The sequence below is a fragment of the Calidris pugnax genome, unplaced genomic scaffold (assembly GCF_001431845.1).
Source record: "Calidris pugnax isolate Ruff unplaced genomic scaffold, ASM143184v1 scaffold70, whole genome shotgun sequence".
Lineage (NCBI taxonomy): Eukaryota > Metazoa > Chordata > Aves > Charadriiformes > Scolopacidae > Calidris > Calidris pugnax.
Window position 1 is genome coordinate 5,326,514 of NW_015090862.1, and position 25,616 is coordinate 5,352,129.

A 25,616-nucleotide genomic window follows, 5' to 3' on the forward strand; every position below is an offset into this window, starting at 1 on the left:
GAGCCGTAGGGCGGTACAGAGCGGTCCTCCAGGAGCGGCGGGGGACAAAGCGGAGGGAGGCGCGGAGCTCGCCCCTCCCCATCCCGGCTCCGACCGGGGCGGATGTGCTGTGGGTAGGCGGCGGCGGGGCCTGGGCCCGGTGAAGATGGATCTGGCGGGGACGATAATCCTGCTGTGCTCCTGTGCGGCGGGTGCCGGAGGTGAGGAGCGGCCGGGCCCCGGCCTGCGGCCCTGCCTTGGGGCTGCCGGCCTCCCTCCCTCTCTCCCTCTCTCTCCCCTCTCCGCCGCGGTGTGGAGCTGGGCTGGGGGCGGCGGGCCCCGCTCCCCGGGGCGCCTCGCCTCAGCGCCCCGGCAGCAGGCCGCGGCTGGGCCGCCGGCCGGAGCTCTCTTTTCCGTCGCCTGCTCTCTGGGCATGGTCTGTACCGTCCTGCCCGGGCCCTCTGCCTCCGCCGCCCGGGGCCGGTCCGGCGCCCCCGCCCCTTTCCCGGGACTTTTCCCCGCCGAGGACCGAGTCAGCCCTTCTTTCTTCCCTATTGCGTCCAGCTGCTTCTTCCCCCGCCTGGCTCCGCTTCGCTGCCTCGGGACTTTCCTTACAGCCGTCCCCGTAACCGCTCCCCGGTTCCCTTCCTCTCCCGGGGAGCCGAGGCGGCGGAGGGTGCCCGAGCCTCCCCTTCTCTGAGGCCGCTTCCCGGAACCAGGAAACGCGGGCAGGCAGAAAGTTCGGCTTTAGGAAATACAAAGCGAGCCCGGGATTTTCCCGAAGCGTGACCGCGGTTTCGGGGAGGGTCTCCCCTCTCGCCCAGGGCGGAGAAAAACAGGGTTATGTTTACGGGGACCGTGTGACTGGGGCACATCTCCTCCCGTTTGGAGGGGGTTTCCAGCGCTGGGAAACCGCTGGGGTAGTTCCTCCGCTCCGTCTGGTGGTGTTTAACCGGTCAAGGCACGGTAGGGAAGTAGTTTCAAATTTTTACAAGAGCGGACAGTAGAAAAGGTGGGCTTCTGAGGGTGTTGGTAGAGAAGGATGGGTGGAGCAGCTGATAAGGGCTGGCTTCCTCTGCTTCCTTGGGCACCACTTCTCTTTATCTGAGCTCTGCATCCGTGTGCACCAGTGACAAAGAATCTAGCCCTAAATCCTGGGCTTTGGCGTGTTCTCAAAAAGTAACATCAAAGCCTGTGGAAAACTTCAGCGGGTTGTACTGGCGGCGAAGCTCTGAGGCAAAAAGCAAGCTGATCTGTACGGTCAGAAGTCATCCCGTTATTTATACAATTAGGAGTGGTATACCCAGAAGACTTCGCTGGTGACTTTTCCATCATAAATTCTTGTAAACCATCAAGACATTTCAGACTTAATTATTGGCATACTTTTCAAGGCCTCTTTGTTTTCTGAATTAAACTGGCATGGAATTAATTCAAAGCAATTCATTAACCAGTTGTGAGGGTTGTTCCCACTGTTTAATTCTAGGCAGGCAAATATGCCTTAAAGTCCTCTGGATATATAGAAGCAAGTTCATGGAGTATATTTTAATTTATAAATTCGTGTTCATTTGAGAGAAGGTGTTGACTCTGGTGTTGAATTAAAATTACTTTTTAATAGTAGAATTTTCTGTTTCAGTTGTGTTCATATTTCTGGAATTTCTTAGGTACTGTAAATGGTTTTATTTACAGAAAAATTAAGTTCTTCATTTGCATGCTTTTCTTCTAGGCAGGCATTAATATTTGTGTGAAAAAAGGGCAAGTTCATGATTCTTAAGGATGTTATTGTGAGAGCAGTGCAAACTGGAAACAACTGAAAAAAAGCCCCAGCAGTTTCCCTGTGTTTCATTGGTATACAGTGCATCTTGTGCTCATTAGTTTTATACAAATCTTGAAGCTAAGTTATGCTCATCTGTAAAATTGTCTAGTTTTAAAACAAATGAGTATTAAATGTTAATAATTTTGAAAATTCCATTAATCTGGACTTTAAAAAAAAAAGTGCTCCTTCTGTATGTTGAGTGTAAGTTTGGAACATTATATAGGATACCTGAGTTTGAACTCTTTTTTTTCAGAATTACACAAGGCTTTGTGACTGGATACTGTATTTATACTCTATTGTAATAATCTTAGATACTTTAGGTATAAAGGTATATAATAGATTAACAGAATTAATTGTAACTTCAGTTCACAGTGAAGTATGAATCACAAAATTGACATCTTAAAGTAACTTGTCTGATTTATTTGAGGAGAAAGATTAGTGAAGTCTGTTTTGTTTGAAAAAATTACTTTCTTTTGTGTAGTGTGTATTATTCTTAAAATTATGTAGAAGGAATGAAATCAAAAGCAATCACTAGTGTTGCTGCACTAATGAAGTGTACTGCAAGGTCTGTGCTATGCTGCTTTGTAACTGTTCGGATGGATTATGGTTAAAACAGGTGCATTATCAGCAATATGGTCTAACAGGCCCTGAAACAAGTGCTTGGTCAGGTTTTGCTATTAGATTAGTCTTAGGGCTCTCTTAGAAGTTTTTCTTTCTTTGCTGCCACTGAGTAAATATGACCACCATAAAACAAGTGGTCCAGTAGGTCAGTTTGAGTATAGTTTCAATAGTGTGAGAAGCAAAACTACGCCATTTTTTTTTTTTTAGTAATTAGGGAAAGGTAGAACTTATCTCAAGTAAGATACAGGGTAAGATATATGTGCTTTGAATTTCAAGAATTCTTTTTAAAAAAAAACCAACATGAATCTCAGCATTTTTCCACAGTACTCTTGGAACTTCTTGGCTTAAGGGATCTATTCACTGACTGGTGGTATTAATGATTTTGACATGTGTAAAGTGGTACTTAGTTTGGGCAACAGTATTTGCAGCTTCTAGTAGCATCCTTTGTTACACGTGATGAGGATGCATGCAGGTATATTAAACAGTACTTAATTATCCATACATAATCATGTTGTATGAGGAATGGAAATAACTGATACAACCTGTCATTCTACCTGAGGGTCATTTAAAAAAACAAAAGGGAAAGAGGAATAGAAAATACAGAGAAGAGAACTAATGAGACCCCCAAAAAGCTTGGATTTAACAAGTGTGATCATGCTGTGCTTAGGCTGATCAGGTGCTGTACATCAGAGCAAGTCTATGATAAATTGTTTGTTTTCACTGGTACAACATGCTGTTCTATATTCCCAGGACTTCCAAGTCTTGTTTTAGTGTCTTGTGCCGCTGGATATTGAGCTACCTATTTCCCAGCGAGTATGGGAGAAATTCTGTTTTTTTCTGGACACATGGGGGAGTTGTGGGAAGGCATTTATGAGCTATCGGCATCTGAGTGATTTAGTTTTCATCCTCGCTATAAATTGAGAATACTAGCCTTCATTAGCATGGCAGTCAGCCTCCAGCATTTATCTCGGGTTTAAAATAAAAAATAAACTAGTTTTGTATGGCAGGATGAGACAGTGGTAAAGGGAGCTCTCAGGTGGTTGTTTTAGAAATGCCTATGGTAATTAAAAGTAAATAAAACCAGGTATTTAGGTAGTAACTTTGAAATACTATTGCACAAAAGCCTAACACTGCAGGTTTTTTTGCTTTTAAAAGGATCTAAAGGTTCAGTATGGTCGAGCCACTGTAATGAGTTACTGCTGTCTGGTGGCCCTGCCCTGGCTGTGCGTTTCCACCTCTCCTGCTTCACAGCTGCCTGTGTTTGATGGCACAAAGAGCCAACTCAACCTGCTAATTTAAACAAAAGAAATTAATCATTTCCTGCCAGGCATATAACTTCTACTGGTTTATTGTGCAGACCCAAGCCCAGTGGGGAGGAAGAGCTAGGACTTGCAGGAGGAAGAAGGTAAAAAAAAAAAAACTAACCAGGAAGCAGACATCTGTGTACTGCTTACACTGGTGGTGCTCTACTGTGTAACTATGCCCTAAATGTGAGTTTACAGTGAAGGGAAATGATCCTGACTTCTTTGCTACGCATTTTTCTTTCACCAGTAACTAACCTGACCAGAAGAGAAAGTACATTTTTCAGTTGCATCAGTTTTAGTGCCAGCACAAGGGAAGAACAGAAATGGAGTGGATGAAAAAGGGCAGTGGGACCTACCCTTTTCCTGGCAGTTACGAAACTACAGTCTGAATAAAGCGTTTGGTGAAATTCAAGTTGGGAGGTATATGATAGAATTACTGGCTTCCAATATACTTATGCACAGCAGTGCAAAATCTGAATCCTGGGTACATTCTTTTAGTGTCCCAAGTAAAGGGAACATTTTTTAGGAGAAATAAACTCTACATTGACAACAGCTTGAAAAAGTACAACTTGATTTGATTATCTTAATTTTAATTATAATAATAATTCTCTTAAGGATGTTTATCATATACTGGCATTTCAAATCTCCAAATCAGTGATGGTGCTTGCAGTAAAAAGAGCTGTCTGCTAAGTTAGCCTGGCTGCTGAACAATTGCTGATAGTCTGTCAAGTTGTATTCTGTGCTTTTGTTCCACTAACAAACTTGAGTTGTGTTTGAACTATTTGCCTTTGTCATATAAGTCTTAATCTGAGTGGTTTAATATAAACTTTGCCTTTTAGAACAGTGCATGCTTGATTTATCCTCTTATGGGAAGTCAAATGTTGTCATCTTTTAGCACATTATATGTAAACTTAATAGATGTTCATGTTTACTTAGGAGAACTTTTGGTGCTGTTTATTACCAGTCTTCTTGATGTGCACGAAACTAGCTTCTGTAAGGATTTCTTCCATGATCTTCCCAGATGCTGAGGTTTAGTCTGAGCAGCCTGTAGATCTCCAGGCCCTCCTCACTGAAGATGGAGAAGACTTTTGTCTTCCAGTTGTCAGGTTCCCCCCTCCATCACCATAGCGTTTCAGAAAGGTGATAGAAAGCCTCAGACCGCAAATTTGCATCAGCCATCTCCCTCAGCATTCTTGGATGCATCCCATATGATCCATGGACTTCTGTATATATGATTGGTTTAAGTGTCCTCTATCTCGTTTCCTCTGCTGCGGGTACTGTTTCACTCCCACAGACTGGGAAGGTTTTGTCTGGAGGGAGGGAAAGTCTCTACAGTCTGGGAAAATAACGTCACTGAATTAATGGAACAGCAAGTCATTTAGCACAGACCACCGAACAGTTGTTCCATGTAGCTGCTCGTGGTGCTTCAGGAGGCTCATAGCTACAATCCCAAGGGTGATACGTTTTACCCTTTGCATAATTTTGGTTAGAAGGTGAGAATGTATGCCTCGGACTCCCTGCCTGGCCAGTGGGATTTGTGTCCATTCAGAACAACAACTGTAGATACTTCTTTACAACTCCCTAGGGATGCTGAAGAGCTGTAAACAGTATGCAAAAATCTTCCACAGGGACTGTCAATCACCTAAATGCTCTGCCTGGTTCTGTTTAAAGTCCTTCCTTGTATTCTAAGCCCGTGAAAATAAAGGTTCATTCCTGGAGGGTTTTTGTCATAGGAAATGTCACATCTGGTTTAGCAAGTCTTTAGAAGACTATCCTGTCAGGTTCAAAAGCCATCCCATTGTCACTCTCAGATATCTCTATCCTAAAGGGTTTCTGTCCGCTAGCTTAGCGTTCAGGTGAAGTATAAGGTTGGCTTATTGCATTGGGTTGCCTGGAAAGGCATTGTGCTGTCTTTGATGTCTGGTTGATGGCAACATGATACACAAAATTTGTAGAGCAGCTCCTTAAACTATATTTAGATGCTCATGGTTCAGTGTTCCTTACTGCATGCTTCCTGATCTTATCCGTATTTGAAAAGGTCTTCGTATTTGAAAAAGTCTTCGTCTTGCAGTCTCAATTTAAAAAAAAATAAGTTTTTCAATGACAGCAAAATAACAACAGTTATTTATCACAGAGGCTCAGACCTGTGTCCGTGCCATTGTAACAATGTCTTGTGGTGCACTACTCCTAGATCCTGTGATGTCTTCCTTTTTGATTAGAGTCTTCTAATTACAAAAACTGGAGCTAGCAGTTGTACCTGCCTTGTGCACTTCAGTGATGTCTTCTTTTCAGTTTAACGAACTTTTGCCACGGGATCCTGTAAATTCTTGTGTTCCCGAAGTTGAGTTACTTATTAAGCTACCTTTGTGAAGAAGATAATCACTTTTGATATGTAGCTGGTTTTATTGGAAGAAGATTGCATATCAGTTGCAGACTTTGAACGTTACAGCAATGTTAAGGTTATATGTGCTTCTGGAAGTGAAAGTAAATGTTCATTTTGAAGCCTTGATTTCAACCCTTTGTATAAAAGCTATGAAACGGTGTGTACTCCAGGTGATATGCAGCTGCTTTGGGTTGGCAAGAGAGCAGCAAGAGTGTTTGTGTTAAGTGCTCAGTATGAGAGTACTTAAAGCATAAGGAGACCTTTAAGTTTTGGAGAAAGGGAAAAGAAGTAATATTGTTTCCCTGTGTTATCACAGAAAGTGTATACATTCTGGTTAAGAAAAAGGGGCTTTGCTTGAAATCTTCTCTGCTTTTGCTTAGCAGAGGCTTTTTAATGTCAACAGCCTTTTGCTGTCTTGTCACAGTAGTTACCACTTAAAAACTATGCTTTGTGACTCAGTTAAGTGAAGTTTCTCAGCTTTCCACATGGTCATGAGATCTGGATTAGGTGCAAAGTCAGTAAGTTGTCATGCTTTAAAACCTTTTTTTCTAGGTGCCTGAAGCTGTTCAAAGAATACCTTGCAATACTGAGAAAAAAAAGGTGTCTAGCAGTTTAAGGAGTGCATTATTAGAAGTCTCCTACCACAGAAAAGTTGAAGATAATTCAACTTGTTAAATAGCCTTGGGATTATGGAGCACAGAAGCACATGTTCTGCAGTCTACTAACTCCTTAGTTTTGATAAAGTTTTTCAAGTGAGTTATTAGTATCATAGTTTCATTTTTAAATTAAAACTTAAGTTTTAGCTTCTATCAGTTAATTCTGAAGCTTGTTTTCTTTAATGTTGACAGTTTTGGGTCATATCATACACCGGGAATTGGAAAGCATGTACCTGTAGTCATGCTAATGTGTATTGTGCATCAGTTTGATATGACAGGTGGACTCAGGCTGATCTTGTTTGCGTTATTGAAGTTCTTGGGCCATCGGAGGTGTTTCTGCTTAATTTTGTGGGATTATGTTGGAAGTGATTACAGAAACATCAGACAGCGAGAACATCCTTCATCCTCAAAATTCCTTATGCTGGTTGCTGAAGCTTTGGGTTTGTCCTGTGTCTTAGTTGGATTAAAACTCATGTAGACTTGTTTAAATCACACATTTTATAAATATTTAAGACATCTAAGAGGCTTCTGGAAAGCTGGATGAGACTGGACTTGTATTTTGAGAACTGAGAGGAAACTAGAGTGAAGTTCTGTTATTTGACTGTATTTGCAGTCCACGATGAGGAATCAACACTTGCAGAAGCCTACAGTACTGTGAGGAAATGTGGTTTATCTGCAGTATATAATTGCTTGAATTTTAAAAAGATAGGGCAGTAGCATCTTGTGCGCATTGCTTTTAAATGCAAGTGATGCATTTGAAAGTATTAATTTACTTAGTCATCTTTTGTATTGCTCATTGAGCTTATTGGCGATCAGACATTCTAATCCCTTGAAAAGAAGCAGAAGCACTGACAAATTGATAATAGTTTAAAGAAGACCTCACAACAATATATGCAGTGAAAGGAAAATCTGTATTTTTGCTTATAAGATTCTATTCTTAATACAATAACAGATTCTTTTATTTGTGAAAATGTAACACTACTGAAGCAAAGCTTTGGGATATGCTTGTCTCATTGGGTCTGCCTGGACCCTGTCAGTATAGATATCTGAAGAAAAACATTTCTTGAAATCCCTGAGAATTCTTACATTTTAGGTTGATCTGAGGTTAAACTGATTATGAGAGATCACACTTTTTTTCTTGCAGAATTAACAATTCTGGAGAAAATTGGAGATTGACTTTCTATTTGATTTCTCCAATGCTGCACTTTGATATTTATTCGAGGGAAAAAAAAAAAGATAGCCCAAGTCAGGTTCTTGAAAAATCAAGCGTAAACTGAATAATTTGTTCCCTTTCTTAAGGGGGAGGTTGAGGAAGAAGGTCCTTGAAGCTAGGTGGGGAGCTGAGAACAATGGGGCAAGCGCTTGCACACAGTTAAGTAATAACAACATACAGTGAAAAAAAGTAACAAAACAGAAAATGAAAAAAAGAAAGGTTATACATCCTTGAAGCAGAAAATGGTGCATAATGTTATACCATTGATTTTGGTTGCCCAACCTTCAGAACACAGCAGTAAGTACTGTGAAATAAATGCAGTTCCTATGATATGGAAACAAGTCTTATGCCCTTCATGAGGATATGTTTGAAGATTACCAATTCAACTAGGAACTGGGAAACCAGCAACTTGAAAGTTATGTATTTTAGTTTCATGTTTGTAGCGTAGATAAGATTGTGTTTGTATACCACAGCTTTATATAGACAATTCAGGTTTTAAGTCGCTTGACTTTGTTTCCTTTTTGTGAAAGATGTGTTACTGCTAGTAAAAATGATAATGATCCATTTACTGCACTCAGTTTCTCTTTGTGTTATCACATTTCATCCCGGTGGACTAAAAAAAGGTAGGGCTGACTTGTTTAAATAAAAAACACATAGTTCACCGAAACACCTTCTAAAGTTTTGGAATATGCTTTATCAAAGAGGTCATGGAGGGAAGAATGTGTATGGAAATTTTTACTAAATGTTGACAGTGCTGGAAACCTTCCTTCTACAAATGCATTTGGCAATATATTGCTGTCACAGGATGCTTAAAACTTTTTGTATAATAACGCTGTGAGAGATAGTGCTTACCTTTGAGTGATTTGATACGCAAACTACTTTCTGTGATGAATAGTTGATTTGTTCTTCAGAAACAGTTGCTTCTATGGAGTTACAAGAGAGAAGAATGGATTGTATGTTTGTTGCATGAAGTGCACAGAAGAATACTGCAGGCCTTTGTTTCAAACAGGGTGAATGTTTTCATGCTAGCTACTGATAAATGTTATGTATCAAAACATACAATTGCCCCTTGAAGTTTTGAAACATTATGCATCACTTAATATCTTTAATTCTTTGCTGGCTTTAATGTGTACATCAAGAAACACGCTATAATTTGGGTCATATATAATCTGTCTTTGAAACCAGAATCACTGAAATTATCTCATTCTCCTGCACTCTGGCTGCAAGTGTGCATTCAGTCTGTGGGACCAGAGTAGAATGAAGCCCAAAGGGAGAAAAGAGAAAGCTAAAATGCATGTAATGTGGAAGTTGGGTCCTCATCACCAACTGTTTTACACCACAGATCTGCCATACCTGGTTGTAACCTTAATGGTTTCTCAGACATACTAACCCTTACCTTTTTTCTCTTTTCAGGGCAGTATGGAAATCCTCTAAATAAGTACATTAGACATTATGAAGGATTATCTTACGATACGGATTTGTTACACCAAAAACACCAGCGTGCCAAAAGAGCAGTATCACATGAAGATCAGTTCTTGCGCCTAGATTTTCATGCTCATGGAAGGTTAGTGATATTTTAAAAGGTATTTGTTTAAAATATTTTATTCATATAAGTGCTTTAATTATACTGAAATGTGAGAAGTGATATAGCGTCATCAGACTAGTGTTAGCAGGAATACACTAAAATGCAGTGCTTACAGTTCCTTTAAAGTATTTGCTCTGTCCAGTCTAAGTGTGAAATTGTTGCTTATAATCACTCATGCAAACTTCTGGTAGTAACTATTAATGCACTTTGAAACTCAAACAATGGAATCATACTGGGAACAGAATGGTAGTTGATTCTGAGTTTATAATGCAGCTTTGGCATATTTTTTTAAATCAGGGAGACTTAATTGAGAAAAAGTAATATTTCAAATTGCATTTGAAACTACAAAATAGGCCAAAGAAGTTTTAAGTTTCATGTGTAATGGTGTCACCTGTTTTCTCTCCTATTGTGGTATTCAGCAATTCTTTGACATGAGGCAAACATAATTGCTGTTAGAAGACTTGCTGTGCTTTGCATTTAGCATATGATTGTAAAATCCAGTACAAAAGTTAGATATTCAGTGTGAGCAACTGAGGTATAATTGGTAGGTTTCACTTGGGAAGATCTCTGTACTTTAGAACGGTCTGCTTTTTGTGTAACTGAGGAGAAAGAGAAGAAAGTTAAAATATTTGTGTCTGTATCTTTGTTTCTTTGACTCCCTGACTTGCAGCACCACTGTCTTAATGTTTTAAGAATGTGATGTCTGTTTTTTCTAATTATTTCAGTTACATTTTAAGTAGTTAGAACTTAATAAATAATTCCTCACCAAACATAGAAACATAGGAAGTTTGACAGAGCAAAGGTAAAACCAGGTCGTCTTAATCTGTGTTTGGAACACTATTTTACTAGTGCATGTTCTGCTTCAGTGCCAGCTTGTAATTTCTTCAGGGAATGAAGTGTTGCTACTGGAGGTGTGTGGTGTAATGACTGAATTTCAGTGCATGCTCCCAAAAGGTTAGCATTAGGGTTGTGTTTGTAACTGCTGTAGAACTGCAATACAAATCCTGAATTTGAAGACCTGTCCTTAAAACCACATTTTTGGGTGTGTTTTTGTAGTCCAGGGAGTTTCATTAATTAAAGAAGAGTCATATTGCTACTGCCTCTGCTGTAGCTTCACAGACAATCTCTAGTCTTTGCAAGTAAATTGTTCTAAGAAACAAGACTGCGGAGTAGAATGTTTCAGAGGCTCCTTATATTGTAAACCTCTTCACTTTTAAATTAAATCTCCGGCAATGTTGCGAGATGCTGAAGTTTAGTTTCAGTCTAATGCTGCCAGTCTGAAGCTGCAGGCTGATGCTTAATTTAGGTTTAGCAAAGCCTGTACCGCTGCAGAGAGGATCCGGCCTGAGCGCATTCCCAGCATCATCCTTGTGCTGGCACTACTAGTCTTCAAACTGTGCAAGGAATAGGATCTGGGAACTGATCCAGCTGAAAATTATTTGGCAAAAAGAATAATCAGTGATTTGAAAGAGTGAGGGAAGGAGGATGAGGCCATTCTTTCTGGGAGCAGTCCACATCTCAATCCACTTGAGCAGGTTCATCTTGTCCTTGGGAAAGATCCTATAATGCTCTTCTGTAAAATAGAGCTCTTAGCTTAGCCTTTGCATTCTATCTGTGTTAATAAGATGGAAATGCTTATCATATAAAAATGTTAACCCAACCTACAATAATGAGGTCTAAAAAAGATTTCCTCTCTAACTTCATGGTTCTTAATCACACCAGACCTTAGACTGACAGGTTTATAAAGATTTGGATAACAGCTTCTATTACTTATGAAGGAGAGTGTTGATGTTTATATGTGGAATTGATTCTAAATCCCTATCCTCTGAGGCACAAATTCATCGTTAACTGAAGAGGGTGAATGGAAACTTACTATAAGGTTAAACCAGTCCATAATTTAGGATTTTGGTAGCTTCTAATGCTTCCTGCCAAAGAGAGGGTAGTTGGAGGCTGCAAATTTAGTCCACAAATCCCTGTTAATTGGTCTGAGTGTGCTCTTGCAAAATACTTCATTTTTCTTTAACTATGAATTAGGAAGGATCAAGTGAATTGTGTTTTACTTCACAGAGTCTGTTTAGTAGCTTTGAAGGTGTGCAGCAGCTTGAAAAACTGTATAAAGAGGATTGCCTTTTTGTAGTTGCAGCTAGTTTATTGTGAATAACTGCAAGTGATGTGTCATCACTGACAGCATTGAAACCTTTCTATTAAATACTCTGATAACTTTGTGCTAAGGTAGGAAATAAAGCTTTTGGAAAATACCTAAACCATTTAGATTTAGCCCACAGACTCTTAAAGTGCTGTTTTAATTAAATACAGGTGATGAAACTTAAAGGCATTCAGTCAACATTAGGTTTGAGTTTCTGAAAATTTAAAACTGATTTTTTGAATGGCCCTATACCAAGCGGTCAGCTAAGGCTTTGTCCAGGTATAGTGGTTTATTGGCATACAGCTGTCCAACTTGCATCTCCTCAACTTAATAAAGACACTAAACAGCTGCTACTTATGAGTGCTGAAATGCTAATCTTCTGTTTTAAGTTGGCTTTTGATGAAATGGCTGTCTTCTGTAGCCAGGAAACACTGGAAAAGCTGTCATAATATTTACTGCCATTCCCTCCTGGAAGCAGCACGTGAAGCTAGCTCGACCACAGTGGTTCTTATGCTGTATCTCTGGTACCAGTTGGAACTTTTATAAACTTGATCTTTCCATTTGTGCCAGAGGAAGCACCTGTTGGTCACGGGGAATGCGAATGAGATGGGAAGGTGATGTGGCTGGTTATTTTTCAGCCAGATTAACTCATCATTCAATTTGGTATATAAGCAAAATTGCTCTAAGAGGAAAAGGTGCAGAAGTAAGCATAAGTGGTGAGCAGGAAGACACAATGCTGCACTTCTCAGTGGCAGTGCTGACACATGCTAGATAAGCATTTATCAAACTTATAGTTTCATTGTCCAGAAAACAGCTGGCAGCTACACGTATTTTATGATTGCCTAAGTAGCATTCGTTCTTCTCAGTAGCTGTTTGGATTTAAGAACTGTATTTTATAGTACCCTTTTTTTGAAAAAGGAAGAAATAAAAACTAAATTTAAATATTTTATATTTCTACCAAGCTAAAGTGACCATTTAACTATGAGATAATGACAGTTTAATAATAAAATGCATACTGCCATAATGGAATTAAACCCAAAGCTACCTTTTTTCACACCAGACTCAGTAGTTCTACAAATGGGTGTATAACATGTCATCATTGAGAAACCCTGCCCTATCTAACCTTCATCTGAAAGTTAAATGCTACACAGCATATTGTTAAGAACAGAAATTTTTCAAAACTTCTGTTGTTGGGCAATCGAAAATACAACTTGTTGTGGCAGATGTAGTGAATTAAATCAGACCAGCCATTATTCAGTGCTGAAACACTAGCTTAATAGGGCAGTTAAAATTGCTGAAACTGAGATATGGATACCTATTAATTCTTTTGAATCATAAACCATGAGTTTAGATGAGTTGACAGTATTGTTTCACCTGTGGTGCAAATTGTGCTTGTTTCTGAAATGCTTCAAGTTGGAAGGAATATGAAGTTTTAAAACAGTCCTGGTTATGTATCAAAGCTCTTCAACCTGCCAGCTTATATTGAGTGTTTTAGTGTGAGTTAATTTAAGGTGCCCTTTGAGTCCAGGGAAGGTTCGTACAAAGATAATGAATGCACAGTGTTAATATTAACCAAGTTCCTGGTATAAAGTAGCTTTTGAACCCAGTCCACAAAACCCGTCCCCCTCAAACCCTAAACCCAAAAAAAGCCCCAAAATACATATTCATAGAAGAGCAATGCCTTTGGCACCAGCTTGAGATACAGTGAAGGAATTTAATATGACATAGCTTTCTTTTGCATGTCAAGGTAATGTTCAGTAGTTTTGAAAATGAAGTTAGGACATCACTAAAACTGACACTCTATTTTATGCCCAATTTTGACTTAGTCACAAATTGTGTACTTGCACTTGTTCTCTTACTGAACACAACCCTTTCCATGCAAAGAAGTTGGAAAGTTGTTTTCTTTGATTCTTCAATATAAACACTTGCAATACATTAATTGTAGAATGTCTTAAACTGAATTCCTGTCAACTGTAGAATGTCAGAAATATACTGGATACTTCATTCACAGTTATTTCATTTTGAGGACAGAGCTTGAAAACTTGTCTGACATCTGATGTTCTCTGAACTATACCTTTTTACCTAGTGGCAAACCCGTGAATGCCTGACACCCTGATTCATTCAGAAGAATAAAGGAATTTAATCTATGTATGGTTTAACTGTACTGTCAGTCAACTTTATGTAGTGCATTCTTAATAGCTTATGCTTTCTAATTTTTTCTTAATTTGTCCTGTTAATCACCCACCCACACCCACTTTCACTCTTTCTCCTGGATTAGTTAGTGACTCTTGCTTGGGAATGTTGCCTACGCAACTTGAGTGAGCAGTTAAGTTTCCAAGTAGTACTTGAACACATGATAACACCTGCTTACTACTAACTTAAAGATACATTGAGAACTTCTTTCAGATGTTTTGCAATTTAGTTTACAGTTTTACTTCGATTTTTACCTAAAAATTTATTTTTAAAAAAATACTTGTAAGCTGTTAACTTCAGAGATGTTTGTTAGAATATATGGTCTATATGTGATTCTTATAACAGAAAAACTGATACTGGAAATGATTGCAACGTCACTTCTTCGTAAGCCATACAAATAAAAAGACCTTCCATATAGCTATGCTTGTGAATATTGAAGCATTCACTTGTTGAATATTGTTCTTCTATAAAACCTGAGATATTTTAAAAAATATGGGCATCAGTAATAAAAATGCTTCTCCGTGTTTTAATTTGGGCTTACAAGTCACAGCTGTGAAGTCTAGATTCTTAGCCCAGTGTATCCAGATCTTAAAAACTAGCTCAATATGGGGTTAAAATCATGTAAATATTAGGTGATTATGTCAGGGCAACTGGTATAACCTGTTCTTCAGTCTCCACCATCTTATACAGTTCATCTGGACTCGAAAGTACTTTCTTCTACTGTGCTTCACAATGTAATGGACTATTATATTGTGTTTTCAGATCAGTCTGCATAAATGCTCTACAGGTTTACATTATGATAGTCAGAAACTTGAATACCTTCTAAGTAATGGTGACACACAAGCTTTGATTCCACTGCATTAAAAGATAAATGGTACTGGTCATTTGTAGTGATCCTTGATGACCATTAGACATTTTCCTTCTCTTGTTTTCTTAGTCACCAGAATGTTCTTGCCTACTGTTCTGTGTCGCCACAAGGACATTCCCCTACGTGTCCATTGCATGCTTCCAGCTCTGCTCTGCAACTTTAGAACTACAATAAGTGGCTTTTGGAAGGGGGGAAGTTTAGAAGAATCTTCTTATCCTACCTTTCTTGGGTTTGTATGGGGAGGGTAGGAGGGAGAAGAATTTCTGTCTTCACGGTTCTATATAAAAAGCCTAATAGTATGCATGTGCCTAATGTGGCAAGTTCAGTAGATGCCAAGATTTGGTCATTATTGCTTGAAATAACTTGACAGGTAAAGTGCCTGTCAGTGCTTTCAAAAGCGACAGTGGGTGCCTGGAGTCAGGGAGGTGCTGTGAGGCAAGTGTCCGCTTGAGGCTGTTTTGCCTGGTCGTGTCAAAGTGCCAAGAGTAGCATTTGATCAATAAGCAGCTGGGAAAAACCTGCGTCAGTCTCAGTACTGCTACTAGTAGGGTACTGCATGTAACCTTTTTTTTTTCCCCCTGTAGTTAATGAGCAAATTTTCTATGCTGTCTTTATTTTTAAAAAATGCTATGTAAAGCTTTAATATGTTGCAGAGTGACCATGCGATTCAGCTGCTAGATAAAAATGCTTTAACTGTCACCCAGTTCAGAATAAAGTTCAATAAATGATTGGTTCTTAAATACTGTACTGGCTTTTACAATGTTTTCCATTGAGAAGAGGAATTTTTATAACAATGAGAGCTTGCATGTTGTGGAGCTGTGTGGCTTTGGGTCTTAATCTGTGCTCCCTGCACCATTTGGCAAAGTGTATTTGTGAAGCAGTATTTGCTGATTGGCTTTAATATTGATTCTCTGTGTGGGTGTCTTTTTCATAATTATTTTGAAAAGCTCTCAGTCATACGTTTGAGCTTTCGGGTACAGTCGTGAATAGCAGGAATGGGCCACAATTTCAGAATTGTTAATTAAGTACGAGGATTTTTTATTCTTGGTTCTATAGTAATTTGTAGCCCTTTGCATTGGATTCATTATTCAGAGCTGGTAAATTTTTGTGTTTAAATAACATAGTTGCTGACTGTATTTCAGTAGGTTATGAAAATGAAGGAGGCTACCTGCACAGAAATCATATTCAAGATCCTGAATTTCAAAGGTGACATTCTGAGCATTCTGCCATGCTGTCTGGTGGACTGGAGTAACTGAGCTAGTTATGCTTGGATTAAAGAGGCCTTCATATTGTCACCCTCTGTTTTTTATTAAAGACTACCTTTATTTTTTCGGCATTTAATTTATTTTTAAGTACTTTTGTAATTGTGCATACAACATGGTACTCAATTCATGAAATGGCTTTGTTTTCTACATTCTGTGAGTCTGTCAGAATATAAGGCAGATTCACTGTTACTGGACTAATCTGAAAATTTATGTTGTGTCTGTTTCAGTTCCATGTACACTTAAACATCCTCCTAAACAGAATAACTTCTTCAATGATTTTAGTGGTCATCAAATAGGACTGACTGGTTGGCTTCTGACTTATGTGAATTATTTCCATGAATTTTACTAAGTGAATTTTTTGCAAGGTTTGCTTACTACAACTCATTTTAGTCTGTTCTGAAATTAAAAAAAGTAAAAATCTTTTTAGTTCTTACTGTAGTTTTTTCAGCTTTATTCAGTGCTCTGTGACTATTCTTCAGTCATCCCCTGTATATTGTATGTCACCTTTAAGTTACATACTTTGACAAATAACTTGCAAAGCAAGATACCCATGAATTGGGTCTCACTTTCTACACCTGTTTTGTGTTTAAAAAAAACCCCACAAATAAAAAACACAAACAAAAACCAAACCACCCCACCCTATGTTGGTGCTTGCAGATAAAGCAGTTCTATCTTGCAGAGAATTGGGAAGCAGAGACCTGAGTTCTTTCTCTTTTTTTAAATGAAATTAATCTAAAAAACATTTTAGGGGCTGGATCTGTGGCTTAAATGCCTTGCATTTTGTGGATTTAAATACAGTGAGCTGGAATATGTGTAGCCCTCAGGAAAGAAGCATTTAGCATTTCACTCAGGTTTGTCTAGGAGCCGCCTGGTACAGTGGCATTGGACTGGTGACACTGCCCAGTGGACTAAGGCACGGGGTTTCCCAGCTGTACTGATAAAATTGGTATTAATGCCTTAGAACTTTGCACCTTGGCCAGCAAACTTCAGTAGACATAGCTATGTTCTTAAAATGAAAAGCAGTAGACTTAAATGAAAGTACTTAAGCTATGTGCTCATATGATCAGCTAGCAGATTCCTTTCTATGTCCTTCTCTGTTTCACTAAGAAAGTTTCTTTCTAAACTAGTTTCTTAGTTTAAATTCATGTAGTAACTCTGCCCTGTGATTTTATTCTAGTACATCTTTGCCTGTTTTCTTTCAAACTCATATTTTAGAGTTATGTTAGAACATGGCACTGCATATAAATATTCAACTTTATGTAAATACAAATGAGAAGGTTATTTTTGGATAAACAGGAAACCAAGTGACAGAATCTGCTCTCAAATAAGTTTTACTGAAAGGAAAAAAGTATCAACCCTGGTAAAGACTATTCTGCTTTAAAATCTGCACACCATGCTCCTTCAGGACAGAAATACTTGGCTGGCTGACTTAGAGCGTAAATTAGCCAACATGTAGCTACTTGTAATCATACTTTGCTGGTCTCTGTGATCTGAGCTAGCTTATGTGGTTGCAGCCGCGTATATCAAGAATAACCAGTGGTAGATTGTTTAGGATGAAAGCTGCATCCTCAGTCGTGTTCTTCTAGAATAACAAGCTCAGCAAGTCTGACTTATGAAGGTCAGGAAAGAAATCTCTGAACAATCACAAGTGCCACCCTAGAGGTGTTGATGGAAAACAAATGTAAACTGCAGGCTTTCTAGCTGGGATTGCTGATCCTTGCAATGCTCTAGAGATTGTTTTTTAGATAAATACTTACTAGAGGATGATACCCTCTATCTGCATCTAGGTGGGTAGTGGAAAGAATGATAAAGCTGCAGACCCTGTCACATGCTCTTCCAAGTATGTGCTTTCTTTAGTGTCAGTAGCAGGACCATGGGAATTGTCAGTTAAATGGTGATGGAATATGTTGTGTGGATTTAATAGTCAGTGAAAACAGTGTGAAAAATAATAATGTCCATAAGTCTAGATTTAGCTTGTGATTAGTTTAAACCCACCTTTAAGTTTTTAAGCTTTCTTCTATTTAATGTAGTTCAGGGTTGGAATGAGTCTGATAATCTGTGGGAACCATGTTTTGGTTTTGGGATTCCTCATATAGAAACAGTTAAAAAGAAGGGCTCAAATTATTCTCCTCTACCATTTTTCAGAGAACGGAGTCTTTGATTTCTTAAATGGGAAAAATAAGAATAAAAGACTTTCTCCTCAAGCAGAGTAGTATCTTCTAGATCCTGACTTGAGAGGAGGCTCATGGAGGCACAGCTGTGAAGTTTTTCTGGTTCCTGCTGAGAAGAGGGTGAACCTAAACAGGCTCTTCTTGTACTGGAGTCACATATTCCATACTGCCACCAGCCTATCACCTTCTATTCCCTTTTCCCAGACACTTCTAGCTGTGGAGTAACTCCTCCATCTCCTTTTTCCCTTTTATTCTTTAGCAATCTCCTCTGGAGAGAACAGAATAATCACTGAGTGATTCTGCCTGCACAGCCTGCCACAGGTTGCAGGAATTTTACTGAGGAAAGGTAGGAAAGGGAAAGCACCAAGTGCCTGTTTGGGTACCACTGATAACAGCTCTTTCTGCCAGCTTTAGAAAAGTCTGCGGACTCGCTAACAGTGTCCCAATATATTGGACATTCCATCATGGAAAAATCACTTATCTTGGAGGATAACCCATAATAAAAAGAAATGGAATAATAGATTAAGCATTAGCTCTTGTACTCCTTTATGTATTTTACCAAGTGCTGTCAGTATATACACACAACTTAAAAAAAAAAAATACTGCTGTGTGATTAGAGTGTAGGATTAACATAACTCAAGCCCATGGGAAAGTATGGGGTTTTAGCTAAGTGTGGTCCTCTCAGCTGTTTTTGGTTTGTTTTTTCCTTTAATTATCACTGAGTTGCTATGCTACGTACTTGGAAATCTGACAGTTTCTCTGAGTTAGGCTAAAGTGAAATAAAAAACTAGCTCTTGCCATTAATGAATAAGATATAGAATAAGATTTATTATCACAGCATATAAACAGTTTTTCCAAAAATTGTCTTCAACCAAACAGACAACCATACAAGAACCAAGTAATGGCCTGTTACCATATCAGATTTTAGCTACATCTAAGACAGCAGCAGTAACAAATAAGAAAGGTCAAAATGAGCTCTTAATTGATTTAATTCTATTCTAGAGACCGCTACTGCTGGAAAATGTCTTATGCGAGGTAGTAAGTATGTACATAAAAGCAGCATTATTTCCCTGGAAATGGTTAATCTTCTGCCTGGTGTGTAGCTAGGCCAGGGAAGAGCTTTGTTAACATTGGTACAGGTGCTGGCACAGACAACTCAGTGCGTGCTGTAAAAATGGTAATTACCAAAAGGCTTATTTGAAGCTTCTTACTTCCTCCACTGTGACTAGTTTTAGAAAACATATTCAGGAATGATATAGACAAATTTGTTGAGCTGCTCTGGAGTCTCCTGTCCTCAGAAGAATTCATGAAGTTACTGGATTTAAGCCAGGAAAGGAAACTGGGACGCGTTCTCTTCCACATCATTTTGAGAAGAATAGTGACTAGCTTATATTCCTTTCAAGAAAGGGGAAGAAATGCTAGCTTTGAAGAAATTTAGAGTAAATGTTAGAAAAACTTTTGTATTAGGTGAGATACTGAAGTGGATTGTGTAGGGCCTTTGGAAGAGTCTTGCTGAGAAATTAGGGTGTTGAACTAGATTTTTTTGGAGGGTCCCTGCCAACTGTCCATCTGTTTCAATCAGTCATTGCAATTTGGAGTCTCCCCACCTATAAACTGGCGTCTTTTCAGTGCAGTGAATTTCATTGACGCTTTTAAGTAGTACCTTAAGATGTCTCTGCATAGCCATAAAAATGGGATTTACATTCTACTGTAGGTTTCATGTAATACTTAGGGGTTTATGGTGATTTGTTAAAGTTGTTCATTCTGGTTTCCCACTACGTTTACCGCCAAGTTGCCTCTCTTTCCCCCTCCTTTTTTGGTGGGGGAGAATTAAAAGGAGGATTTCTCACTTCATTTTTTATTATTAAAAGGGTGAACAGTCCAGACAGATAATCCTGTTCCCATCAAGCATGTTTGAATGACCAAGGAAAGAGTTGTTTAAAAATAGCTGTGAGACAATCATTTTATCTAATAGTTTAATAGTTATGAAATCAAATTATCAAATAATTGTTATTGTGAAACACAGCTGTGATATTTTGTATTTGAGGTAGTTCTTGAACCCTGCAAGTAGAGCTCATGTCATTAATACATAGGTAATTAACAGCATGGGTTAGAATTTGCAGTGTTAGTTATGTACCAATGTGGAAAGTAAAAAGGGAGGAAAAGAAAGGAGAATAAATAAAGGGTACTTCATTTTAAAACTAGTGAAATATGTGACTTCATGCCATCCATTTTGAAGTGACAGATGGGGTAATATCAATGGAAGGGTATCTCACCCAACAGGAAGAACCATTTCCAGCTTTGATGGGTTCTGCTGGGCTTCCCCTTGCTCCTCCAAAAGCACAGTCCTGTGGTGCAGGACATCTAGGCAGAGCTGACCCTAAAGCATGATTAGCTCATCGTCAAAAAGGGTAGTCCAGTCCAGCACAATGCTGAATGTTGTACTAATTTGCAAGAATGAAAACGTAGAGTTTTGGCAGTTGAGGAAAGGATACCCTGGACGGCTTAACAATTGAGGCCTAGGGCTCGTTCATCTATCTACTTGATGTAATTTTAGGCTAAACTTGGTAAATTACTTTTGTGAGATAAAGTCCTATTTTTTTTTCCTACTATTCTGACATATGGGAGTTAGTATATGACAAGTCCTACGTTGTCTTACCTAGTGTACTTCAAAATGATAAAGAAATTTCTGATACTGTTGAGTGTTAGGGATAATTGCTCCTATTGTTCCTCAATTTTATTGGAAACTTACTCGAATACAACCAGAAAAACCTAATTTTAATGTAACTTTTTTGCACTTCTGAGAGAAAAGTGCTATATAGATTGAGGGTTTGTTGGTTGTTTTTTTTTTTCAGAAAACCTACTTTTTTCACCAGGAGAAAGTAATTTTAGCCATAATAGATGCTCTTACTGGGATTAGTAGGTACTTCAGTTCAGCACAGAGACAGAATTACAAAATTCTTATGCTAAGAAGTCTTCTATCAAATATTAGAGAAGGGAGGAGAGCTATTCTGAAGTATTGAGGGTCTTTTGCCATTTAACTGCAGTTCAGATGCACTTGAGTCTGACCCATTCTCAGTAACTGCAGAACTCAGTCACAGAGAACACTCACACCAAAATGGAGTTCAAATCTCTGTAGCACCTTGAGCAGTGTATTACAACCAAAGTGAGTACAACTTGAAGTTCTTCAAATTCTTATCAGTGCTGGTCTTAATTTTTTTTTTCTGGCTGTTCATTTCTAACTCCTGCCCAGAAGAGCTACACAAGGTGGCTTAAAGTATTTTATTTATTCTTCCTCTAGGAAAATGTATTGCGTTATCTTGTAGCATTCTGTCCTGCAATGTTTTTCTGGGTTGCTTGTTCATGTTTTTTCTTCATCCTCATGAACCTCTATGTTATCAAAAGACAATTTTACAGAGCTAGTAAAGAGGCTAACTTAAAGAATAATTATTTTTCTGTCTCTAAGCGATATTATGAATACTAGCTATTTATCAGAAAACATGCCTTTCAATCTGGCTGTGGAAAGCTAATAGCTGCTGGCTGGTGTGTGTTCTTTGGTAACTCCAACACTCAAGTGCATCTGTAGTGAACTGTTTCTTGCTTATTAACAGAAGAACCTGCCCTCATAAAACATATCCATACTGAAGATATAACCGAGCCCTGGTTGACTTGGCACAAAGCCCGGGAGTCACAGGGAGTCGGTGAAGTTTAGCCTTCCCCATCCACATCTGAATTTCACAACCTTGCAGTAGATACCTCTAATGCATCACCAGAGGAGAATACTTGCTTTGAAGCTTTATTAACATTGTGGCTACAATAATAAATATAGTTTGAATGTGAAATACTGTTTGCATTGCAGGATAGTCAACATGAATCACTAGAGCCCTTACCAGGTTTAAAGTGTAGGTATGGCTTTTTCCTTTGATCTTGGATTTTGCATCTTAATGTACAGTTGTTTCAAAATACTCATAACTGTAGTATCGTACTATTTCATTTGCAAGTGAGGACTGAGATATATTTCATATACGCTTCAGCTGTACCAAAAAGACTTTACGCTGTAGCACTTAATTGGTTTGGTTATTTTGCTCTTAGCACAAATAGATACTACCTTTCACTAGGGAAAGTCAGCTCTGTCGTTAGTATCCTGTGTATACTGACAGACTGATCACAGGTTTTTTTTTTAGGTGAAGACTGACAGATGTGGTCAACTTATCAGTTACTATTTGTGTAACTAATTGGTGACATAACTATAATATTCAATTTCATGATTGTACAGAAAGAGAAAAATATAGGAAGAAAACCAAGAGTAAAACTGGAATGATTGAAGTTTCAACAACTTCACTGATCTGTATTTGCACTATGTGTTCATACAAAATTTAAGAGAACACCAAGTGAAATTCTGAAGCAAGCTAATGGTTGTCACAGGTATAAATTCATATAATGTCAGGCATTTTGAAACCCTTCAGTTATGTTGCTTGACTTCACTGAACCGAACTTGTTTTCGTTCAAAGAAAATGTATTATATGTCATATAAAGGTTAGCAGTAGGATTTGCATCAAAGATGTGTTGTGATTTGAGCAAGATCATTCAATGAGTAGTTTACATGTTTGTGCATGTAACTCTGCCAATTTAAGTGTTTTTTTTATTAAATGTTGCTGCCCCAGCAGCATTTCAGATTGCCCCAGCATTTCAGATTTATGCATTTAAGTCTAACCTTGTTTTCTGGTTTAAATCTTGTAAATGTAGTTACTTGTATCAAAAGCTACTAACCTTGCTTAAGAAAATTCTTCTAGGCTATCGTCTAATTCTTGTACAATGAAAACGTTCTCTATAGATAAATTTTACAGTCTGCAAATTGTTTGTATGAAAATGTTGGTTGGAAGTACTTTGCTTAGTGCTCTTGTAATTGAAACTCAAAGCAAATTTACCATCTTGTTTTATTCATTTTAGACACTTCAACCTTCGTATGAAGAGAGATACATCTCTTTTTAGTGATGACTTCAAAGTAGAGATATCAAACCAAGTAATTGATTATGATACCTCCCATATTTACACTGGACACATTTATGGTAAGTACAGCGTCTTAAAATGGATTAAAGTGCAGTCATTGTAAACGGGTTTTTTTAATAGTACATGCAGAAAATGAATATCTGTATGATTAGGTTATCTTCATTATTAAACTTTAATAGTGCATCTGAATGCATTTAAACTCCATCTGCTTTTATTCTCATATAAGAGTCACACTTATCAATGAGTATTTTACCTGATAATTTTCATATCCATAGAACTTGGAAGTTCAACTCTGTTTATGAACATACTCTTCATAGAAGTCTGATGCATTTAAAAAAAAAAAAAGGAAAAAGCTGTCTGCATTTAAAAAAATCAGGTACTGTTCTTAGCTTAAAAGAATTTGAGTATAGAGCTACCATCATAAAGGTTAGTATACCATATTTCAGTATACAAAATAGAAATATAAAACATAAAATTGATTAAAAAGGAAGGAGAATTAAGGAATTAAAAGCAGATGAAAAGAAGGATTAAGACTTACTCTGTCCCTCTGTACAGTCTGTTTGGTTCTGAAGATCTCTGCTAGTAATGTCCTACTGTATTGAAGTGACTGTTTTAAACTGCAGAAAGGAGTATACATGCTTAACACTTTATATGCATCTAGGTAGACCAATTTGCCAGTTCAGTTAAGTAGCTGAGAGGGCTTTTAAGGTGTGTGGGGTGTTTTGATGCATTTTTTCTTATTTTGTGAAATTATTTCAGAAAAGCTTTTGGTTCTTTCCTTATTGCTGAGGGATGAGATTAAAGGATTCACATGAACCTACTCACTGGGCTTACTCTGTGTTTTCTTTTAATCCTCTTTATCTTGCTCATATAACCCAAGTTTGTACTTGTTGTGAAGATAATGAACGAAGTTAGAGTTGAGTAAATGAGATGTTTCGTTGTTCTTGATGTACATTCAGAGTCTTCCTTCCAAGTACTCTGAAATTTCCTGAAAATTCAGACATAAACTTTCTGCAAGAATGGCTTACTGCTATTACCCAGAATCTTCTTACTGTACAATTCATACAGTTTTTTAGCAGTTAGGTACTGATGCACAATCAAGATAATTATGGAATTATCATGGTTTAGCATTGTCCACTTAACACTTTGGGTAGTGTATATGCTTGAAGTTTGCACAGGACTGAAAGCTTTTTAGAAAGGTATAAAAAACCTAATGCACTTTTTCCCTTAACAGGTGAGCAGGGAAGTTTTACCCATGGCTCTGTTATTGATGGAAAATTTGAAGGATTCATCCAAACTCACAGTGGGACCTTTTATATTGAGCCAGCAGAGAGATATATTAAGGACAGAACTCTACCGTTCCACTCTGTTATTTATCATGAAGATGATATCAGTGAGTACTTCCATTTTGTGCTACAGATGAAATATATATATTTTTTTTTTATTAAATGTCAAAAACTAAGCCATTTGTAAGCATCAAATGAGACTTTGGTTTGCATATGACACTGTGAATCATGCTGTCCTGAACTGATTCATATATATAGTTGTGGTGTGAAAGAGACTTCTGGCAAATCAAAGTTGGTCTTTCTTACACTGCCATTTTGAAAAATCCTTAGCAGTCAGGCGTAAGTGTATAAACAGTGTATTTTCTACACAATGGATGCATTTTTGTTTCGAAAAATGCATTTTTAAAAAGCTCACTACTGATTGTTCTTCCCTGTGGTCTGAAAAAGAAAGGATAATTAAAGTTAAAGTGACTAAGTGTTTATCTATGTCTAGCGATGGTGGTACTTCTGGGAAATAAAAGCTCCCCTGCATGCGTAGATCCTTCATAGAGCTTTATAGAAGATGTGGAGGCACCCAGTATGTCCCATTTTACACAGCAGCTGATGGAAGCGTACAGAGAATACTATGTAAACTTGAAGAGTACAGCCCTGGATGTCTGGCTTTAGTTGTAAATGCCCAGAGGATGAGAAAAGGACATGGGGTACTCTTACATTTTCGGATCTGGTGCATCAGAGTTCTCCTGCACTCTACCTGCCTTTTTATGTATGATCAGTCTTCAGCTATAATAAAAACCAGTTGTATTTGATGCTTGAAAAACTTTATACTGAACCCCAAAAATCCCGCAAGATTCCAAGTGATTCCAAGTTTCAGTCCATCCAAGTAGGTGTTGGCAGTGTCACTTCATGATTACTTCTTGTTTATTGAAGCTAACAAGTTGTGTATTACAAGCTAACTTTATGCAGGACTTCAATCTTGCTTAAAAATCAATTTAAAATATAACTTAATTTAAAAACTTGTTCCATGAGGCCATTGTACAAATCCTAGAAGACTTGAGTTTGAAATCTCATTTGGAATTGGATGAAGACTTTTGAGCTAGATCACTAGACATGACTTGAAGCACTC

The 25,616-nt window shown here is 38.1% G+C and overlaps 1 protein-coding gene across 1 annotated transcript in view; it reads left to right on the forward strand.

Moving 5' to 3' along the window:
* The first annotated feature begins 6 nt into the window (after window positions 1-6).
* Window positions 7-25,616, forward strand: part of ADAM10 (ADAM metallopeptidase domain 10) — a 47,609-nt gene continuing 21,999 nt past the window's right edge. The window contains exons 1-4 of the mRNA XM_014944505.1: window positions 7-200; window positions 9,383-9,533; window positions 23,148-23,266; window positions 24,442-24,600. Of these exons, the coding sequence (XP_014799991.1) occupies window positions 146-200; window positions 9,383-9,533; window positions 23,148-23,266; window positions 24,442-24,600 (484 nt within the window). The 5' untranslated portion in view covers window positions 7-145. The remainder of the gene's footprint in view (window positions 201-9,382; window positions 9,534-23,147; window positions 23,267-24,441; window positions 24,601-25,616) is intronic.